Below are 23,432 nucleotides of genomic sequence, written 5' to 3' on the forward strand. Positions count from 1 at the left end.
GTGAGCGCCACAAGGAACACCATCCAGACCAGCCTGCAGTCCTGGAAGAAACAGCACAATCTCCTCAGGACCATCAGGGTGAGTAGGTAGCACCGTGTCCCTAGCACTAACCCCATCCCTCACAACTGTAACCCCAACCCTCCGCTCCCCGCACCCTGCACTACATGGCAGCACCCATAGCGGCCGCCATGGCCAGGCTCCCTGGCCCCTGAGGCCACCAACTACCCACCCCTGGGCTGCATGCGTCAGACTGTGTAACACTCGTTTTCTGTTTTCCACTTCCTCCACCCTCCCAGGGGAAAGCCGGCCATAACCACCGAAAGCAGGAGAAAATTGGAGGGGGTCCGCCGGACATGCGGCCCCTGACCGTGTCTGAGCAGAGCGCCCTGAATGTGGTCAGCGGTCCAGAGGAAAGGAAAATCACCGGGGTGGAGATCCCGCTGCGGTGCTGGATTCTCCCAAAAATGGGACTATGTCCCCTCGCAGACATAAAAATGCTTGTGTTTTACTCTGGGGATTCCTGGGAATAAGTGGTGCAAATTCACAGCCTTGCAGGGGGCTAGCAGGGACCCAGAGTAATTCACGCAGCTTTAGCTGCAGATATGGGCCCCTGCACTTCCGGTTTTGAGTCCGTGCATACACACGGCGGGGGTGTCCAGCGGCTGCGCAGAGCGCCATGGCAGACTCAGAACGCGGAGCCACACATAAAAACTAGATCCCCCCCCGATCAGCCGCACGCCCAAGCATCCGACCCCGGCCGCCTAAAAGGCCCCCCCTGTTGTCCGATCCCCCGCCCCCCACCAGGGTGGCCGCAGACACGCCAACATCCCGACCGGCAATAGGTGGTTAGTCCAATGCCATTGGGAACTCGGCCGGTCTGGAGCATAGGATCACTGGGTTGGCCTCTTGTCAATGGCCTCCAGCCGCGTGGAGTACTCCGCAATCATGATTCTTGGGTCCCGGAGAATCAGCGGGCCCAATTTCATCGTGAAATTGGATTCTCTGCCCCGTGCCGAACGCGATTTCGGTGCCTGGCTGCAAAGAATCCAGCCCCGGATCTTTGACACACCTTGAGGATGGCACATCTGAGGGAGAATCGGTCGGTCCGATTTCATCGTGAAATTGGGTTCACTGCCCCCATGCCGAACCCGATTTCAGTGCCTGGCTGCACATCTTGAGGATGGCGCATCTGAGGGAAAAATACTATGTCAGTAGGTATCATCATCATCACCATCATAAAGGGACTGTGCATAGAAGATGGTTTGTTGACACCATGGACGATGCACTTTGGCATTGTGATAGGATGAGCAATTGGGACTCTTGGTTTGATCTTTTCAGTGGAGAGAACACTATCCTACATTACGTTAAACTACCTCACTCTTTCACATGTCCACTGTTTCCTTACTCAGCGATCCCTTCCTCTTTGAGACCTGAGGACCTTGCTCCATGCTCGCATTTCATCTGAAACTTGCTCAATATGAGCAGATTGTCTCACTACCACCGGTCCACCTGGATTCCACAGCACTATGACTTCTCTTCCTGCATGGACAAAAGTGAATTTGTTACTTCAGTGTTTTTAAAACTTTTTTTCCCAGAACCCACTTTGACCAACCGGCAAGATCCATGCCAGCCGACCTTCGCAACACATGCCACGTTTGCTTATCTTTAATACAAGAGGAGAGCCTGGACTTCACAATCTAGAATCAGGTTCAAAGGAGGAGAGGACAACGTGCATATCGGGTGCAGATTTCAGCCAGTTCCTTTTGTGCTGTCTTCATCTTTATGAAAACGGAAAATAAAATAGGTCGCTGTGAAGGGCAATAGCAACAAAACACTCATTTTACTCAGCACTGAACGCTCCTCAGAATTGCTGCTCCGAAATGTTGACAGCCTCATGGGCTTTTGCCGTGTTTTTATGGTGGTATCACAGGTCAACTAGAGCAGCGTAGTCTTTTAATTTGGAGTCAGCTCTAAGTTAATAACTGACTCTGAGGTCACAATGTTAAAGGAATTTTTCACTCACCACTTTTCTTTGGGCGCTTCTCCCATGATCGGGACCACTGCGGGAACAGTGCCACTAATCGCTCTGCGACTCCCCCTCCCCAAACTCTTCCTGCGACCCACCTGAGGGTCGTGACCTGCACTTTGGAAAAACCTTGCATTACTCGACCCTTTACCTGCAACACCATATCAGCCGCATGATGCTCCCCTGTGTCCCAGAGAACCAGGTGGAGCTGCCCATCAGATTAGCACAGCTCACTCTTCAGTGCACTCAGGTTAATGGGTACGTCTCCCAGTCTTGGCTGGCACAGGTATATGTGTACTCTGCATCTTTCACCCCTAAATGCCACAATGAACAGCCACCCTTCAAGACTTCTATACACAGTTTCATGCCAATTCAGTGCTCACTCTTGCAGAGTGGTGAAGATCATTGAACATTTTGTGATGCTGGTCCATATGAGCTGCACTATATCATGACTATATTTCATCGTGGCATGAGTATGTTATGCCAGGCACTCACTGCCTCCAATACAGTGTGCAGGCACTCATTCTAGAAGGAGGGAAGAGGGCCAACCAGCATGAAATCGTGTATCAGTTGCAATTTGTGGAAAATATTTTGATATCTGCTTCCAGACCCGCCGATCGCACACAAACAATGGGTGGAATTTTTCACCGATGGGATTTTCAACTTCCATTGATGTCAGTGGACTTTTGAAAGGCTTGATGTGTTTACCAACCCACCCCCTTTGTGACAGGGCCAAATAATTCAGCCCAATGTGTACAAAATTGGGGCCCATACCTCAGAACATGCATTTCAACAGTAGTTGCTGGTCAGAAATCGGCAGTAGGGATCATTGTGGTTTGCATGAGTGGGGTTATCACTGAATAAAATGCTGAGGTATCAAGAGCTGTCCTGCAATCAGCTGTAGTGCATTGGATCACCAATATTAGAACGTTTTGGTGAAATAATAGAATTAGTTAGTTACAGGATAGGTTTCATACTATGTTTCTCTCAGACAAATTAAGAATGTAAAGTGAGTACAAACAGTACAGATTGCAATGAATTTGACATTCCATGATACTGAGATACAGTGAGCTTTTTGCTCAAATAGTCAACATTGCATATCTACGATAAAATAAATATTGGCACCCCAGTAGCACACATTATTGTTATAAATGCATTGGGCGGGATTCTCCGCTCCCCACACCGGGTGGGAGAATCGCGGGAGGGCCCCCCCCCGACAAATTTCATGCAACCCTGGCGCCCCCGCGATTCCCCCCCCCCCCCCCCCCCCCGGCTCGGAAGAATCGCCGCTCGCCGTTTTTGAGGGCGAACGGCGATTCTCCGACCCGGATGGGCCGAGCGGCCTGCCATTCGCGGCCGTTTCACGACAGCGGCAAACACACCTGGTCGCTGCCGTCGTGAAACGGGAGTGAGAAGCCCGTTTGGGGCTTGTAGGTGGCCTAGCAAGGAAAGAGCACCACGACTGTGCTCGGGAGGGGACAGGCCCGCGATCGGTGCCCACCGATCGTCGGGCCAGCGTCCAAATCGGACGCACTATTTCCCCTCCGCCGCCCCGCAAGATCAAGCCACCACGTCTTGCGGGGCGGCTGAGGGGAAAGACGGCCACTGCGCATGCGCGGATTCGTGCCGTCAGCATCATGACGTCAGCCGCGCATGCACGGGTTGGAGCCGGCCAACCGGCGCATGCGCGGCTGACGTCATTAGGCACACGGGCCGCGTCATTCTTGGCGCGACGCCCCTGCGGCCAAGAGTTACGGAGCGCCGCTCCTAGCCCCGCCGGGAGGGGAGAATAGGGGGCGAGGAGCGGCCTCCGAGGCCGTCGTGAAACTCGGCTGAGTTCACGAACGTCCTCCCGATTTTTCCTGGGAGCGGAGAATTCCGCCCACTGTGTCGCAGAGTAGATTTGAATATCAGTTCTTGGTAGTAGCTCCCAGTACTCTTTCTTCCTGATCTCAGCATTGGTGTGGGCACACAGGAGAGCCTAAATGCTTTTCAGCAATTGTAAGGGCCCTTCCTGTTGATTCCCTTGGTTCTTGTTTCTTTTATTTTGTCTTCAGAGTTTATGGTGCTTGGATGGTTAATGGAGACATACTTTTAGTCGAGCAGAGGAAGTAAGGAACTCAAAGTGTCAAAATTATACACTGTGTTATAAAGTTTTATATTTTGGGCAGAAGAACAGAGACTTTATGGCACCCAAGAGATTTGGACGGGGTTTGTTTCGATAGGTTGCCTGGTAGCCATTGGATTGGCCAGGGATGGTATTCTGCCTGGCAACCGATAGCAAATTGTTCCTGTCAGGTATGGTTTTTCTCGTGGAGAGAAGCCACTGGACCCTCCAGGTGGAAGCAGCTCTCTCTCTCTCCTCCCCTCTCCTTTCTCTCTCCTCTCTTTTCTCTCTCTGCTCTCTCTCTCAAATGCTGGCAGCCTGCTATTTCTGTGAATCTACAGTGAAAACCGTTACAACCTGAAAGAAAAGATAACGGGCGCGATTCTCCGCAAATGCGGAGAGTCGTGAAGGCTGCCAACAACTGGCCGTGTTTCACGGCAGCCTCCGCGCCCCCTCCCGGGACCCGATTCTGCTCCCCGGTTGGGGCTAGCAGCGGGGCCCCGTGAACCTTGGCATCGCAGGCTTAGCGAACTTCGCTAAGAATAGCGGGAGGTCGGGAAAAATGTCGGGAAGGCCCTCCCGCTATTCTCTGACCCGTCGTGGGGGGCGGAGAATCGCGCCCACCATCCATCTGAAAGCTTAGACTTGAGAAGAAACTTAACTGGAAGATGTCCATCAAAACAAAGGCTCTTATCCTTTTACTTTCATCATTATTTTACATCTCTCCTCCCCATGTGGGTGTATGTGTATGTAGAGGGGGTTAGAGATTAGATAGTAGTTAACCAGTTCTATTTGTTGCCTATTTAATTATAGTTAGTGTTAATTGTGTTCAAATTTACAAACTTGGTGACTGTTATTGGGCAGCCGAAGACCTCAGGTATTTTAAAAATGAAAGTTAATTTCAACCATGTGGCGACTCTGGGTCAAGTGGGACTAGGATTGACCGCGCACCGGCCCAGGGTGTGGTAACAAAATGTATAAGGAAGGGAGGGTGAAAACACATTACTGTCATGCACCACTTCACAGGTTTTCAAGAGTGACCATGATGAGGTTAATTTGATGGTGTAGCATATTGAAGAGCTATCATGCTTTGCAACTTTGTGACCTATAAGACAATCTTGCATGTCTATTACTCTGTTATGGAATAATTAATGACCATTATTTTTTAATGACTAGGGTAGAGCAGCTATGATACTTTATAATTATTAAACATATTTTTCTTGTGTCTTGCAGCATATGGGAAAGTTTTCCTGGTCAGAAAAATCAGTGGCCATGATGCAAACAAACTCTATGCAATGAAAGTGCTTAAGAAGGCTTCCATTGTACAAAAAGCAAAAACAACCGAACACATCAAGACAGAACGGCAGGTGTTAGAGCATATTCGGCAGTCTCCTTTTCTGGTCACATTGCATTATGCCTTCCAGACAGACACCAAACTTCATCTTATACTAGGTAATACTTTTTGCTGCTTTTGTGTTTTTCTAAAGCATTTACAAAATGTTAACATTTTGTGCATTTTAATTTCTCTTCCCCTCCCCCTTGGGCAGCACGGTAGCATAGTGGTTACCACAGTTGTTTCACAGCTCCAGGGACCCAGGTTCGATTCCCGGTTTGGGTCGCTGTCTGTGCGGAGTCTGCACGTTCAACCCGTGTCTGCGTGGGTTTCCTCCGGGTGCTCCGGTTTCCTCCCACAATCCAAAGATGTGCGGGTTAGGTGGATTGGCCATGTTAAATTGCTCTTGGTGTCCAAAAAGGTTAATTGGGGGTTACTGGGTTACGGAGATAGGGTAGAGACGTGGGCTTGAGTAGGGTGCTCTTTGTAAGGGCCAGTGCAGACTCGGCTGGGCTGAATGGCCTCCTTCGTCACTGTAAATTTTAGGAAATTCTATGAAATCCATGTTTTAAGACAGTACTATGGTATATGTTGGTATCAGTTAAGTGATAACTTAGTATTCAGTATATTAGGTTTTTGCCCCCAATTCTTCATATTAGAATTTTTCAGTCCCTACTATGCCCTCATCAGAGGCATTCTGCTTAATAGGGATGAGAGAAAATAAGATTCAAGTCCTCTTCAATTAACCTTTGAGCACCTTTTTATAATTTAATCAAGGGTGACATTGTTTTTGCAACAGTTTAAGAAGAGGTCACTGGATTGCGTTTTCAGCTGAAGAATGATACTGGGGTGAAGGTGGTAACGAAACTGTGCATATGAAAATGTGTATTTAAATGTTCCGATTTTATGCTAGGGAACCGAATGTACTGCCTTCTGACATTTATAGTTTCATTATAATGATACAACAATGGAATTATTATTTTTATCTCCATAAAGCAAATAGTTATTTACAGGGAAAATATCAGTCAAAGTAGAGAAACACAGTCAGGTATTTATTGTACAATTACTTGGAACACAACAAATACTGTCCCCTACTATCATATATTCTTATGTGCTCCTCCCACTTGAATGACTCCCTGTACCATAGTCAGTCAGCTGTGATTAATATAAGAAATTATCAGGTTTTATTGTTTATATTTTTGCAGTAATATTATTAAAACCTGGGTTAAAATGCATGCAGACAGTATGACTGCTAGAGCTGTGATTAACAGTGAGGTTATTGTGTTTGGTCCTGGCTGAACCAGTTAAGGCACATCCTGTTACAGTAAGCAAAATAATGCTGTGTGCTTTGAGTGTAACAAAATTGCTAATGAGTGGGGCTAGGTCTGTCCGAAAAGGCAGTTGCCTACAGGACTCTAAGCTCAGCAGAAGGGTTTTCAGTTCGGTCCTAAAAGGTTTATCACTCCGAGGACTCTGCATCAAAATAAGCAAATAAAACCTGGTCGTTAATTGAATATATAAATAGTATTTGAAATATATGGGTTTACTTAATTGTAACATAGAGGCAGGTTTCAGGAAACAAGTTGAGATGTTGTATCTGTTAACTGTAACGCTATTTTTGTTGCTAATGTGCTTAATTCTGCGTTCAAATTTAAAGTTTGTTTTAACAATTAAGCTATTTGCTGACCAACGTTATCACTCCTGTGGTGCAGTAACATTTCCTCACAGTTTTACCAAATGAAAATTATTGGATTTTAGTCTGAGGTCTTAACCTAAATTGGGGTTCAGGTCCACAACAATAACACAGCTCATCTACCCTGCAGCCACCATTCTCATCCAAACAAGCTAAGAGAACCTCAACCTGTTGGACAATTGAAGAGGCTGACACTCCTGCCCTCTGGGTCCTCTTCTGCCTCATAGACAGTCATGCTCTCCTGTCCCTGACTACTGGCCAGATTGGAAGGACAATATTCAAATTTGCCAATGAGAGGTATGGGGCGCGATTCTCCGCTCCCCACGCTGAGTGGGAGAATCGCGGGAGGGCCGGGCGACTCACGTCACGCCCCCCTGGCGCCCCCCGCGATTCTCCCACCCCCGTTCGGAAGAATCGGCGCTCGACGTTTTTCACGGCAACCGGCGATTCTCCGGCCCGGATGGGCCGAGCGGCCTGCCGTTCCCGACCGGTTCACGACGGTGGCAACCACACCTGGTCGCTGCCGTCGTGAACATGGGCGCCAAATGCTCGATTGAAGCTTGTGGGGGGCGGAGAGGGGAGTGAGCACCACGGCCGTGCTCGGGAGGGGACTGGCCCTCGATTGGTGCCCACCGATCGTCGGGCTGGCGTCTCAAAGGGACGCACTCTTTTCCCTCCGCCACGTCTTGCGGGGCAGCGGAGGGGAAGACGGCAACCGCCGTCGCGTCATTCTCGGCGCGCCACCTTGACGCAAGCGTCAAGGCCCGGCAGCCGAGATTTACGGAGCGCCTCTCCTAGCCCCCCGGGTGGGGGTGAATAAGGTGCGAGGAGCGGCCTCCGAGGCCATCGTGAAACTCGGCCAAGTTCACGACGGCCTTCCCGATTCATCGCGGGAGCGGAGAATTCCGCCCGTGGTGTTGTGCATATGGTTAATACTGAGGAAGGCTGTAACAAAATGTTAAGAAAATAACAAACTTGCGGAGTACATATGTAAGTGTATGGTGGTGAATTTTGCTCGGAGAAATAAAATGTGTTATTAATTTATTCGACATGTGGAATTTGCTGGCTAGCCCAACATTCATTGCCCATCCCTGATTGCCCTTGTGAAGGTGGTGGTGAGCTGCCTTTTTGAACTGCTGCAGTCCATGTGGTGTAGGTGCACCCACAATGCTGTTAGGGAGGGAGTTCCAGGATTTTGACCCAGCAATAGTGAAGGAATGGTGATATATTGCCAAGTCATGATGGTGAGTGACTTGGATGGGAACTTCCAAGTGTTGGTGTTCCAATGTACCTTCAATAAGATAAAGCAGGATAGCGATGTATGGGTACAAATTCACAAACTATTTTAAAAATAGTAACCAGGTTATCAAAACCACAAAAAAAATTGGATTCCGTCCAAAAGATTTAGAATTCAAGAGCAGAGAAATTGTGTTAAACGTCTATAGAACCTTGGTTGGACCATATTGAGAGTCATGTACATAGTTCTGTTTATTAAGTTACTAAAAAGGATTTTGAAGTACTGTCGCAAGTTTTTGGAAAGACTTTCCAGTCTAATATCCAGAACTAAAAGAGCATACTTTGAGGAAAGGCTAAACAGGCTAGAGCTCTTCTCCGGAAAAGAGAAGAGTGAGAGTTGATCTGTTCAAGTCATCGGCATACTAACAAGTAGAGGTTGGGGAAATAAAGCAAACAAAAAATGGAAAAACTTTCCAGTACATGTACAGAAGCTGCTAACATCAATCCAGAAATGGCATTTATAGATGACATTTTAGATTGTCACTGTGTTGGAGTGCTGTGGAGGTAATGAAAAGCATTTTATTAATTAAATACTAAGTAATCTCCTATGGCATTGCATAGAGTGATTCAAGACAAAGTGTTGTCTTTAGGTGAAGTGGATTTGGAAGATGGGGGTCAATTGGGACAGGATGGTTTTAAAGTAATGCATTCTGTCCTCTTATATTTCCATAATAAAAATGAACATCGGAATTTATATTGGAAACTGCATATGTAAATTTGTTCTACTGTAAATTCCTTTGCCAGTTGTAGAACTGCAGTGCCTCCATTGTTAAGAGTTCAATTGCACATTAACAAGTATACATAAGCGATTTCTATTGTCTTAATAGAACATGACAAAATATGATCATGTTCAGATTACACAAGTAAGTAAAATGTTATAGGAAGTACACTCATGTATGATCTTTATCAGATCATCTACTTAGTAAACAGTCTTTTATTTTTGTGAATATTATATAGTGGAAATATTGACAGTTGGCTACTTAGCAAAATTAAGTAGTGAAAGCTGAAAGAATTGAATGCCCCCTTAATATTCTGGTGTACAAATCAGAATATTCCGATTTTTGTCCTGTGTTGTTACCGCAGGACACAAAACTGTTGTTGTGCTACAATTGGTCTCTGCATAAGGAGGAAAAATTTGATTACAAAGACGACCCCTGCAGAACAGTACATATTTGAGGACAAATTGTGCTTGAGATCTGATGCTGACAATGATAAAATAGTCAGAAAAACCTCACCATCCAATTTCATGCATGAAAGGTGGCCATTTGACAAGCTAAGGGGGCCTTCCTACAGATATGCAACCATCCTCCAGCAAGATCTTTGTCTAAACAAGCATGTTTCACAGCATATAAACGAAATTAATACCAGTGATTACTTGGTTGAAATGTTATTTACTATACATAGTTTTACATAATAGTTGGTGTTCCATTGTGCTTGTTGGTACCTAAAGAGATAAAAAAAATTTAAAACTCCAAATGGTATATGTTACGGTAAAGGGAAATGGATTCTTGTGAATGTATGGAGGATATCATATCTAAGCTATAATCTGAACCCTTTTGATACATTTGTTGCAGTTGATTGTTCCACAAATATGTGTGTGTCTACCTGTGGTATTGGAATATTTTTTCTTTCAGATTCTGAACTTTTCTTCACAACTGCAGCCCATTGTGAAGTGTAATGGTTCTTATGTGGTCTACAATTGTGAAGCTGTTGTGAAACTTTATGTCCGTATTAAGAGCATTTATGGCACGGTCATTATTTCTGCAATGAGTCCTATTGCCTGTTGAGATATTAAGGAAGTTATGTTGCATCATAATTTAGTTAAAGTCTTGATGCATTAAAAATGTGCTCTGAATTCTTTCTGTAGACTACGTAAATGGTGGTGAGTTGTTTACACATCTATACCAAAGGGAACATTTCACAGAAAAGGAAGTTCAAATTTATGCAGGAGAGATTGTGCTAGCACTAGAACACCTCCATAAGGTAAGTGTGATAAAGATTCCAGTCTGCTCAGAGTAAAACAGAAATGCTAGCATTATTGTATCTATTGTGCCATATGTTTTCACTGAGGACTGTCAAAATCCATGTTGGACGTCATTAACTAAATCATTAATTTTCCTAAATTTTGCCATATAAATTAAACTATCTACTAATATCTTTCATTGGTAGCTTGGCATCATTTATCGAGATATCAAGCTTGAAAATATTTTATTGGATGGTGATGGTCATGTCGTTTTAACAGACTTTGGACTCAGCAAGGAGTTTGTCACTTTTGAGGTAATACTTTTTTGCTTGTTGATTGAAGATGTTTTATTTTTTGTTTATATATCAATTATTTATATCTTCTGATTGCTTGAGCCAGAGATAAGTGTAAACTTCAAAACCTTTGTAAATTTATGTATGTGTTTTTATTGGTTTCTAAAGTAATTTTTCATATTTCCTTTTGTACAGAATGAAAGAACATATTCATTCTGCGGTACCATTGAATATATGGCACCAGAGATTATTCAAGGAGGAAGTAGTGGCCATGATAAGGTAAATAAATGATAACATCGTTGTTTAGTACAAATGGAAATTTAAAATGCATTATTTTCACACTTTTAACACAAAACTGACCACCCCCTGGGGCTGTTTAGCACACTGGGCTAAATCGCTGGCTTTGAAAGCAGACCAAGGCAGACCAGCAGCACGGTTCGATTCCCGTAACAGCCTCCCCGAACAGGTGCCGGAATGTGGCGACTAGGGACTTTTCACAGTAACTTCATTGAAGCCTACTCGTGACAATAAGCAATTTTCATTTCATTTCCCCTACCTCCGCTACCTACTTCCAATGTCCACAGATACCATTCAAGCAACTAGTTCTTGCTAGATTCATCAAAGACCTATACAACATTGAACTTGAGCCTGAACCACATGCTCACATTTACAGCAAAATGATAATGATGGTCAGGAGCATGAACTCATGATTGTTGAGGCCTGGTAAAACTGGTTAATTTAGCACAGACAAGGGACACAGTCAGAGACTTTCCATATATATAACCAGGTGCTAAAGAGGGTGTATAGGAAAAATTATAAAATTTGACTTCAGTTTGGTATGAACTTTAGAGGTCAAAAGAAAAGGATGTAGGCCAGGCAAATTAAGTTGGTGAAATATCACTGAAGGAGCACTATGTAGTTACTGGAGGTTTAGAGTAATCAGGCGATGGGTAGCCATGATATCACAGTCCTCCATGCACTATGGTAATATATCATTTTTATATAGATAATAGCTACATGTCTTCAAGATGTCAACCAGGGGCTGGTTTAGCTCACCAGGCTAAATCGCTGGCTTTTAAAGCAGACCAAGTAGGCCAGCAGCACGGTTCAATTCCCATACCAGCCTCCCCGGACAGGCGCCGGAATGTGGCGACTAGGGGCTTTTCACAGTAACTTCATTGAAGCCTACTCGTGACAATAAGCGATTTTCATTTCATTTCAAGATGATCAGATCTGAAGCTGAGGCAACGGGAGCTAATTCTTGACTTTTTTTTTAGTACAGATACTAAAACTAGCAATACAAGTTGATAAATACCATAAAGAATGTAAACAAAATACTAGTATTCATTTATCAAGGAACAGAATACAAAATTAGGGAGGTAATATTGGATTTGTATGCAACTCTAGTTAGATAACACTTGAAGTACTATGGGCGAAATTCTCCCCCCCCACGACGGGTGGGAGAATAGCGGGAGGGCCTTCCCGACTTTTTTGACGCCCTCCCGCTATTCTCCCCCCCCCCCCCCCCGAAATCCCGACACGAATCGCTGCCGCCGTTTTTTTACGGCCGGCAGCGATTCACAGCTGTTAGAAGGGCCGAAGTCCCAGCCCTTTACGACCTTTTTACGAACGGCAAACACACCTGGTCCTGCCGTTCGTAAAAACGTCGTGACCACCTGGAAAAAATTAACCATGGCACCGATTGGCACGGCAGTACCACGGCCGTGCCAAGGGTGCCATGGGCCCGCGATCGGTGCCCACCGATCGCGGGCAGCGGGCCCGATGCCCGCGCACTATTTGTCCTTCCGCCGCCCCGCAGTATCAATACGCGGGGCGGCTGAGGGGCAACCCGGACCGCGCATGCGCGGGTTTCGCGCAAAAACGCGATGACGTCACACGCGCATGCGCGGGTGGAGTCTTCCCACCTGCGCATGCGCGGCTGACGTCATATGACGCGTCAGCCGGCGCTAAATCCGACAAGCGGGCTTAACGATTTTCGTTAAGCCCGATTTGTCGGAGCCTCCGACGTCGGGCTGCTAGCCCCGACGGGGGACCAGAATCGGTCCCCCGTCGGGAAGGGGCGCGATGCCGTAAAACCCACGGCAGTTTGACGATTTCTCCCGTTTTGGGAGAATTTCGCCCTATGTTCGGTTCAGGTGTCCATAATATAAATGGTATATTGAAGCACTGACAAAAATGCAGAAAATATTGGTAAGGCTACTGCCAGAATTGAGAGGATACAAACTGCGGATGCTGGAATCTGAAACCAAAAGAGAAAATGCTGGAAAATCTCAGCAGGTCTGGCAGCATCTGTAGGGAGAGAAAAGAGCTAACGTTTCAAATCCAGATGACCCTTTGTCAAAGCTAAAATATATAAAAAGTGGAAGATATTTATACCGTAGGGTGGGGGAATGAAAGATGAGTTATTGCCACAGAATCCAATGGTAAAGAGTGCTAATGGCAGTCTCCAGAGAGAACAAAAGGTGGGAAAGTCCAGACAGCAGAGAAATTACGATCAGTGGGTAAACTGTGACAAATGTAAATGTGGTGGGAGGGGGGACATGGGTGGGAGAGAGGGGAAGGGGGGAAGCAAAGGGGGAAAAAGATAAGGAAAGGGGGGATACAATAAGGGGTATGTGTAAAGAAAGACAAAATAGAAATAAATGGTAAAAGACAGGTAAAATGAAATGGAATGAAAACAAATGGGTCGAGGTGGCGTAGAGCTAATCATCTGAAGTTGTTGAATTCGATGTTGAGACTGGAAGGCATGCCTAACTAGAAGATGAGATGCTGTTCCTCCAGTTTGCATTGAGCTTCACTGGAACATTGCAGCATAGAACATACAGTGCAGAAGGAGACCATTTGGCCCATTGAGTCTGCACCGACCCACTTAAGCCCTCACTTCCACCCTATCCCTGTAAAACAATAAATCCTCCGAACCTTTTTGGTCACTAAGGGCAATTTATCATGGCGAACCCACCTAACGTGCACGTTTTTGGACTGTGGGATGAAACCGGAACACCCGGAGGAAACCCACGCAGACACAGGAATAACGTGCAGACTCTGCACAGACAGTGACCCAGCAGGGACTTGAACCTGGGACCCTGGCGCTGTGAAGCCACAGTGCTATCCACTTGTGCTACCGTGCAGGCCAAGGACAGACATGTGGGCATGGGAGCAAAGTCTTGTGTTAAAATGGCAAGCAACGGGAGGTCAGGATCCTGAATGTGCACAGACTGAAGGTGCTCAGCAAAGCAATCACCCAGTTTGCATTTGGTCTCTCCGATATAGAGGAGACCACATTGGGAGCAGCGAATGCAATAGACCAAATTGACGAAGTGCAAGTGAAACGCTGCTTAACCTGGAATGAATGTTTTGGGCCTGGGATGCTAAGCATAAGAGGTAAAGGGGCAGGTGTTACACCTTCTGTGATTGCATGGGAAGGTGCCATGGGTGATGGGAGAGGTGTTAAGTATGGTGGAGGAGTGGACTAGATTATCTCGGAGGGAATGGTCTCTGCGGAACGCTGACAGGGGGAGTGAAGGGAAGATGTGTTTGGTGGTGGCATTACGCATTTTGGCAAAAATGGCAGCGGATTATGCTTTGCATACAGAGTCTGGTGGGGTGAAATGTGAGAATGAGGGGGACTCTCCTTGTTCTAGGAGGGGGCGAGGGTAGTGGCGCAGGAGATGGACCGCACGCTGTTGAGGGCTCTTGTCAACAACTGTAGGTGGGAAATCATGGTTGAGATAGAAGGAACACATTTTCGAACCAGCACTTTGGGAAGTGGCATTATCTGAACAAATGCGACAGAGGAAAAGGAGCTGAGAAAAAGGGATGGAGTCTTTACAGGGTGTAGGGTGCGAAGAGCTGTAGTTCAGATAGCTGTGGGAGTCAGTGGGCTTGTAATGGATATTAGTAGATAGTCTATTGCCGGAAATGGAGACAGGAAGGGAAGTTTCTGAGATGGACCAGCTAAAAGTGATGGTGAGGTGGAAACCGGAAGCGAAGTTGATGAATTTTTCCAGGTCCGGGTGAGAGCATGACGCAGCACCAAAATAGTCATAGATGTACCGGTAATGTAGTTGTGGGAGGGGAGCCGGGTAGGCCTGGAACAAGGAATGTTCCACATACCCCATGAAAAGGTAAGCGCAGCTAGGACCCATGCGGGTGCCCATTGCTACACTTTTGATTTGGAGAAAGTGGGATGAGTTAAAGGAGAAGTTGTTGAGAGATAGAACGTGTTCAGCCAAGCGGAGGAGAGTGGTGGTGGATGGGAATTGTCCAGACCTCTTTTTGAGAAAGAAGCAAAGAGCTCTCAGGCCATCCTGGTGTCGGATGGAGGTGTAGAGAGATTGCACATCCATCATAGGAGGCAGTTAGGGCCTGCGACCGGGAAGCTGTCAATATGTCACAGGGCATCAGAGGAATCCCGGATGTATGTGGGGAGGGAATGGACCAGAAGAGTGAAGATGGAGTCAAGATAAGAGAAAATATGTTTGGTGGGGCAGGGGCATGCTGACACATTGGGCCTGCCGCGACAGTCCTTTGTGTGGATTTTGAAAAGTAGGTAAAAGCGGGCTGTCCGGGGTTGCGAGACTTGAGTTTGGAAGCCGTAGGGGGAGGCATCTGGGGGAAATGGGGTCGCTAACAATGTTGGAGATAATGGCTTGTAGTTCAGTTTTATTATTAGAAAACTATTAGAAAAGATTGAGAAGGCTGGAGCTCTTTTCTTCGGAAGAGAGAAATCTAATAACAAGTCTTCCCAATTTCCCGTTTCCTCTGGTGCTCCGGTTTCCTCCCACAGTCCAAAGATGTGCAAGTTGGGTGGATTGACTATGCTATTTGTCCGTTAGTGTCCAAAGATGTGCAGGTTACATGGGGTTACATGATAGGTCAGGGGAGTGGACCTAGGTAGGGTAATCTTTCAGATGGTTGGTGCAGACTCGATGGACTGAATGGCCTCCTGCATTATATGAATTCTTTGAAATTATTAAGGGTCTGAAATGGTGGATATTGCAAAGATTTTCCACTTGTGGGTGAGGTTCGAACAAGGGGACAAGGGGTATAAATATAAGATTGCCACTAACAGAGAAAGTGGGGGTTGCTGTCATGTCAAATGGTTGAGATAGTGTTGATTCAATTAAGCTTAATGCAAATGTACGCGATAAGGGAATGAAAGGAACATAGAACATACAGTGCAGAAGGAGGCCATTCAGCCTATCGAGTCTGCATCAACCCATTTCAGCTCTTACCCACCCTATCCCCATAACCCAATAACCCCTCTTAACCTAAAGGATAAGACAGCAAGGTGAAAACAATACAATTAAAGTGGGAGTAGGTTCGCATATAAACAGCAACATAAATAAATTGGTCAAAATGGCCTGTTTCTGTACTGTAGGTTCTTTATTACTAATTCCTTTTTGCATATGACAAAATCATTTTGACATACTGACCCAGAATACTACCAAAGTAACGTTGAGTTTAATGGCATTGTGCAGCAACTTGTGGTAAGAAAGGTATACCCTGGGTGGAATTTTCACTTCTGAGGAATAAGTGCAGTAACGGGTTCGTGCTGGGCAGCATGGTGGGAAATCACACCCAGTTTTGCGCTCAGAAACTCAATAATTATGCATAAGGGAATTTCTCTCTGAATGACATGGCAGGTCAAGAACTGATTTGTCTGCCCCACTGTCAGCAAATGTGCTCCAGGGTCCAGGCACCATATTTAACCACCAAGCTCGCTCTCTCCAGTCCAGCTTTCGGTATGAGACTTCTGGAAATGGTTGCTGAAAAGAGAGAGAGAAGGTGGGTGGGCACCTTGACCTCCCTCCAGATTCTCCTTTTCCTCAGGGAGTCAGACAGTGGCCCTTGGGGTGTTCATATGGAGGCAAACTAGCAACTGGACACATTGGGGCCAGCCACCCAAGTGACTCTGGGAGTGTCCAGCCAATCCCAATCCCCTCTGTCACTGACCTCATCATCTCCAGCTGTACAGCACAAGGAGGGTGCACCTGCCTTGACAGCAGGACACCAATGCAGACCAGATCCCTCCAGTTCGCCTGCCTGATCCTCTGGAGGACGCCCACCAAAGTCATCAAAGACAACAGGGCGTACCAGTCACAGGCTATCTCCACTTCTGCTGTGGATGTCAAGGGTGCAATTGGACATAGCAATAGGATTAGAAAAATTAAGAAACTTTGGAATCATTTCTGGGTCATGGATGCTCAAAAACTGTAAATACAGTGAATCTTTGTGAATACGGTTGTTGTTAATGAATGCCCCAATCTCATTTGAAAAAGTTGTGCATATACATTTATGTGCCCTTTTATTGCAAGGGTAATGCATGCTCCCACTCAGTTTTCACTTCTCTTTGTGAACCTCACAATCACATGATTTGTGGATAACTCATAATAGTTTTCCTACCCTTGTCAGGGAAATGTGTCAAACCTTTTACTGAAGGACCTGCAAAATGTGCTTGCAACCAAATTCCTTACAAGACCACATGGAATTAGGCATCCTTACTAGCCTTGGAGGGGTAGCTGTAATTGTCTCTCCAAATGATAAGTCTGTCTTCATTGGTAGTGCCGATGAACAAGGTCTGCAGGCATGATGCTCCCTCCAACCATGCATGCATCTTTCTGCAAAAAGCTTCTGTTAAATATGGTATCCACTGCATTGAGCCCTTTGACGCAACATCTGTGATGTTGTGAACACTGTCCCTTCCCAGAGTGCACTAATGGTGGGTTCACCGCTGACCTTCCCAATGAGCAGGGCCGACTGAATCATGAGGTTGAAGGTGCAAGTCGAAGTGGTGAGATTGCTGTCAATGTCGCTGGTTGTAAAGGCATTTACGTCCACTGGCCTGGCAGTAAGGGACGGGAGGAATGTGACCATGTCCCATTGCTTATATCTTATTTATCCTGGAATCATGTGACTATCAGTGTCGCACAGGCACATCTTCCATGTTGTGCTTCTTTGAGGGCATCCTCACATGGAAGCAGACCCTAATTTCCCAATTCACATTCCTGTCCAACCGATTCTTCATCCAAGAAGCTCTAAGCCTCCTTAATGTCCCTCTCTGGCAAGGAATTCATGCCAGGTTGTGAAGGGTGCAACACACCATGTTGATGCGGGATATCCTCTGGAGAGCACTGCATCAGACCCAACTGAGTGGTCCAAGCATCAGAAGTGCATCTTCAGGATGCCAATGGTTTGCTCTATGATGGATTATTATTGCCTCATGCACCTCATTGTATCTCTTCTCCAAGTCATTCTGAGAATGATGCACTGGTGTTAGGAGCCACTTTTTGAGCGGGTAACCCTTATTCCCATCCAGGCAAGTCTGTATTCGTAGAGGCCCTTCAAACACATGAGACACCTGGGAGTGCCTCATCACATAATGATGAGCCATGCATAGAGGGCATCTGTCCCCTCCTCGATATATTTATGTGCTGAAGACTGTGAGATGCGCCATGGGTCACCTGTAGAGCACTGGAACGATCCCCAGGCAAATAAATTGAGTTTGGCGTTGACCTTCAAGGGCATTGGCAGGTGATGTCTTTCCTGTTCCTGGGTGTTAGATCCTCTTGCAGAGTGATGGATGTGATCCACCAGCTCTTTTAACAAGCACATATGGGTATGACATTTTGTCTTGTCGCTCATCTACAGATGGGAGAGTCTTATTCGTTGGACCCTTGGTTGTGCAAGTCGCCTCCTTGGGATGGGCCGAATCGCCTCATCCTCTGGTTGTTGTTGGGACTCTCCCTGCATCATGGAACTTGGGCCGGGATTCCTTTTGAAGCTGGGCTAGGCTGTACTGGGCCCTTCCCATCCTAGTCAGTCAGTTCACTGCTATCAGTCAGGCTGCTTTGACCACAGACTCCATTATGCAATCAAAGTCCTCCCTGGGGAATGAGAGATACAAGAGATTAATGAACACTGGGCAGAAATAGTTGACCTCGCACTTGCACCCAGAGTTGATTCAGCACTAAAAGCTTTTCGTTGAAACAGCCTTTCCATTGAGGCATTCACTAACATCTCTGGGTGTCCACATTGCCAATCCTGATAGTACAAATCTCAGTCTCAGAGGATTTAGAACTTTGGGTACATTATGATTTGTGAGACCTTGCCAAAGGAACTCCTGAAATCTATTACCTTGTTTGCTGATTAAATTTAACTTGCACATCACCAAAGACTGGATGCCCTTTGGCCATTCATCCATGGAAATTGCATAAAGCACATTACAGGCTTTCATTGATGATCTAGCACATATGCAGCAGCTGTCCTTCCTTGACACCTACCCTGCATTCACTCTCGCACCCTGAATATCAGGTGCACTGCAGCAGTTCAAGAGGGCAACTCACCACCACCACCTCAAGGGAAATTGGGGATTGGCAATAAATGCTGGCCTAGTCAACGATGCCCACAACCTGTAAATTATTTTTTTAAAATGTTCACATACCTCTCAGTTGAAGCTCAAATGGAGTGACTGCATTGTCAAGCCAGTGACTCCTGCAGTCTCTTCAAAGTGCAAAAAAAGACTGGGCGCGATTCTCCGAAATGTTTCATACGCAGGGACAACCGATTTTGGGCCCCACAAGGGGCCAGCACGGTGCTGGAGCGGTTCACGCCGCTACAGTCTCCCTTCCTGGCGCCAAATGGGCACTGCGCCAACCTGTGAATGCGCAGGGGACTTCTTCAGTGCGCCGGCCCCAACGCAACAGGGCATGGGGGTTCAGGGGCCGTCGGCATAACAAAGTAGGCCCTGGGGGGAAGAGGCTGGCCCGCCGATTGGTGGGCCCCCATCGCAGGCCAGACCCCATCGGAGGCCTCCCACGGGGACGGAGCCCCCCCCCCCCCCCCCCCCCCCCCGACCCTTCGCGCAGAGTTCCCGCCGGCAGCGACCAGGGGTGAATGTCGCCGGCGGGACTCTGCCGTTTTCACAAGGCCACTCAGCCGCGGCCCAGAGAATCGGCGGCCTGGCCGTGGACAGCAGCCCGTGACCGGCGCCGCGCCAAACGCGCCAGCGCAAATGATGCGATTCTCCGCACCTTTGAGAATTGCGCATTGGCGTCGGGGCAGCGTGGCGCGGTTGCAGCGATACTCCGGCCCGGCGCAGGGCTGGGAGAATCACGCCCAGTGACTACAATGGTACTTTGTCGTGGAAATGTTCCTCTTTTCTCAGTTCTGACTCCATTTCGATGTCTTGAATACACACAGTTCGAGGCTGCCCCCTATAATGGGCTCCTGAGTGCAGCCCTGGACTCCCACACTAACTTCGACCACCCCGCCCATTCCATTCAGATTCTGCACCATTGATTCATCTAGCCAAGTTGGTGGTGCTTTGATTTTACTATTTGGTCAGTTTTGACTCTCCTTCCAGGAGTCTTACTGTCCCTCCAATCTTCCTGGAACCCATTGTGTGCAGGTAGAGCTCTCTCTCATTGTTCTCCAGCTTCCTCAATTATCATGAATCCGATAATTATGGTGGTCAATATTTCACCCCTCCCACCTGAACCCATGCCAGTTGCTATCCCCATAACCACTGTGGACCTCGCCCTTCACCATTTTGACACCGTGTGCATGGTCACTTACAACGGAAACCGTCCCCCACAGAAAAGCTTCAAATACCGCCCTCTATATTACTCTTTTCCCCTTTACAGCCTGCAGATGCCTCCGTGAACACTTCCATTCCCATCTGCACCCCAGTACCAGACAAGATCTTATCATGGCCAGGGACAGTAAGACTATGACCACACCCTACGCACTAAGCTGTGCCTTATCCCATTGAGCACATAGCCACTGAGTGGGGCTATGACGTGCATGCCATGCACAGTGCCATAGTGTGGCCTGCAAAGCCCCAGGACTGAGTTGACTCTCACACATTGACTATTTGGCCCCAGACCAGGGACCATGACTGTCTTTCTCTTCACTCTCCCATTACTTCTTGACTGCTGACAACACTGTGTTCCTCTTCTCCCCCCCCCCCTCCTCCCCATGAGTGTCCGTGCAACCCAACCCTCATGTGCAAACTTTTCTCCTCCAGCCCCGCCCCCCCCCCCCCCCCCCCCCCCCCCCCCGTATAACGCAGTATACTTGCATCTCCTCCAATTCTGTTCCTATCCACCTCTCGTGTGTCTATATTTCTGCCTTTATAGTTGGGGTCCAGCTTTCCCACCCTGAGTCTCTCCTCTGTCATAATTTACTGCTGCTCCCCAATGCCCCTTGTCCCCCATGTCTCCTTCCTCCCTCACTCAACCTTTGCTCATTTTCTACCATGTATCTTTCTTCCTCCTCCCAACCCCTTCAATACTGATTTTCACAGCAACTTCATTGCAGTGTTAATGTAAGCCTGCTTGTGACAATAAAGATTATTATTATTATTCTGGTTTCTGTCTAGTTTGCTGCCCTGAGGGGAGCAAGTCTACACCCCACCAGTGTAGCACCTTCGATGGAAGGTAGGCTATAAAATGCTGCACGCACCTCGAAGTCAGGAATGAAGTGAGGACCGACAACTACACACCACATGTTGCAGACTAATGTGTTTTCCTGCTAACATGGAAGGGGCGATGTGACTCTGTCGAGAGGTGATTTTAACGAGCATTCATGAAGTGGTAGTGCATGTGGGTTCCTGCCATTCCCGCTCCACCATCTTCCCACCATTAAGGTAGTAAGGGGATAATTCAAAATTATTCTCTAATTTTTGGCCTCCCTGAATTCTTCAGCCCCATCCGCCACAGACTGGAGGGAAAATGCCACCCTCTGTGAATTGTGCTTTGTTATTAACTTCACAAAGTGGCAGCTGACCAACAACCTGCCCATGAGTTTCATGAAGTTGCTTTTTGTGTTTCACAATCACCCATTACTAAACTTGGAACAGAAGGATAGGACTGGTAACTAACAGCACAAGTACCACTTTATTGAAGTTACTTTGTTTCTGTAATTCCAATCAACCTGCCTAACCCAGAAGGCAACAATTGAAACTCTGGGCACGATTCTCCAGCCTTGTTACACTCTCGCTCAAGTGAAACAGAGCTGGTGAATAGCGGAAGGCCAAAAACGAAAACCGCGCTTGGCGCCAAACAGTTTGCGATGCAACGGCCCGCTCCCGTAGGTGAATTCTGGATCTCGCCATAGCGAGGCGAAAATCCGTTTATCACCACTTAAATCTTATTTCCATACAATTAATGAGAGCCACCCCATAACCAACGGCCTCCTATCTTTCATCAGCCTCCCCAGCAGGTGGTCACGCTGGTGCCAATTAGTACTCCTTTTGAAACACGAGAACCTGGCAGATGGGCTTCTGTGGGGAGCTGAGGTGAGTAGCCACCTTTGCTCACAGACAAATAGCCCATGGGTGTTGGGTTTGCTGTCCCTGTGCTCGGCGGGGGGGTGGGGAACTCTCCATAGGGCCGGTCCGCCGTGGCAGGGAGGGGCTGGGGGGGCAATCACTCGTGGCACAACCATGCCACCCCTGGATCATGTGTACATTGTCGCTGCCTGTCTGCCCCAACAATCATCCATAACCCCTACCAACTGCCGAGGCCTCTGGCCATGTAGCTGAAGGCTATTGCTATATAAGAGCATAAAACATAGGAGCAGAATTAGGCCACTCGGCCCATCGAATCTGCTCCACCATTCAATCATGGTTGATATTTTTCTCATCCCCATTCTCCTGCTTTTCTTTAACCTAGTTTGATTCTCGATCTTCAGATGTGTTTCTTGTAAAAAAAAAGCCATGTCCGCCTTCACACTCCTCCCAGTGCGTGAACACACGCGACTATTTGACTGGCCCATTCAGCCCTCCCACATTCAATGTGACCAGCCTGGTGGGGGGGGCACCTCATATTCCCCCCCCCCCCCCCCCCATCCCCTCTCCCCCCCCCCCCCCCCCCCCCCCCATCCCCTCCCCCCCTGCCCCACCGATCAACCATATCCATGTTTGGGCCAGTCCGTGTCACGCGACCCTCAGGCACACCCTTGGATGCCACTGTCATCACTCCTTTTCTTGCTGCACCACAACAGCCACACTTTTTTCATCAGCCCCCCCTCCCCTCTACCTCCCTCCCCTAAAACAGAACAACTCCATCCCCCTCTACTCTAACCATCTCACACCCCCCGCTGCGCTCCCGTTAGCTAGCCCGCCCAGCTAGGCTCGCAGCCCCTGCCCAAGATCTCTGAGTCTCCTACACCCTCCCCCCGCCCCGCTCGCACACCTAACTTCACAGCATCCCAAACTTCAGCCCATTCTTAAGAGGACAGCTTTCACCCGATTAAACCCAGCCCTCCTCTTCACCAAGTCTGCGCCTAGGTCCTGGTACACCCAAAACTCGTTCCCTTTCCAGGTGCATGTCCTCATCTGCCTCGCCCATCTCAATATCTTTTCCTTATCCAGGAACCAATGGAGATGCACCACCATTGCCCTCGGTGGCTCATCAGCGCCTTGTGCGCTCAGTTGACCTCCATGGACCAGTCAAAGGCCCCATCCCCCACCAACTCTCCAGCATCTCAGTTATATACGTGCCGGCGTCTGCTCCCACTATTTGTAAATTCTGTCTCCTGGAGCGATTACTCCAGGTCCTCCACCTCCTTTAATCGCTTCTGAGTCTCGCGCATCACAACTATTTTGGCCGCCAACGAGGCAAGCTGCTTCTCGTGCTCCCCGTCATCTCCTCCACTTTCCGAATAGCCTTGCTCTGCGACTCCAGCTTCTGTTCCA

At 47.6% G+C, this 23,432-nt stretch overlaps 1 protein-coding gene across 2 annotated transcripts in view; it reads left to right on the plus strand.

Moving 5' to 3' along the window:
- The window catches only part of LOC119972662 (ribosomal protein S6 kinase alpha-5-like), a 163,350-nt gene that overhangs the window by 92,197 nt on the left and 47,721 nt on the right, over window positions 1-23,432 (plus strand). For both annotated transcript variants that reach the window (XM_038809746.1, XM_038809736.1), the window contains exons 3-6: window positions 5,367-5,585; window positions 10,323-10,438; window positions 10,625-10,732; window positions 10,907-10,990. In XM_038809746.1, coding sequence (XP_038665674.1) covers window positions 5,367-5,585; window positions 10,323-10,438; window positions 10,625-10,732; window positions 10,907-10,990 — 527 coding nt within the window. The remainder of the gene's footprint in view (window positions 1-5,366; window positions 5,586-10,322; window positions 10,439-10,624; window positions 10,733-10,906; window positions 10,991-23,432) is intronic.

The sequence above is a fragment of the Scyliorhinus canicula genome, chromosome 1 (genome assembly GCF_902713615.1).
Source record: "Scyliorhinus canicula chromosome 1, sScyCan1.1, whole genome shotgun sequence".
Classification (NCBI taxonomy): Eukaryota; Metazoa; Chordata; class Chondrichthyes; order Carcharhiniformes; family Scyliorhinidae; genus Scyliorhinus; species Scyliorhinus canicula.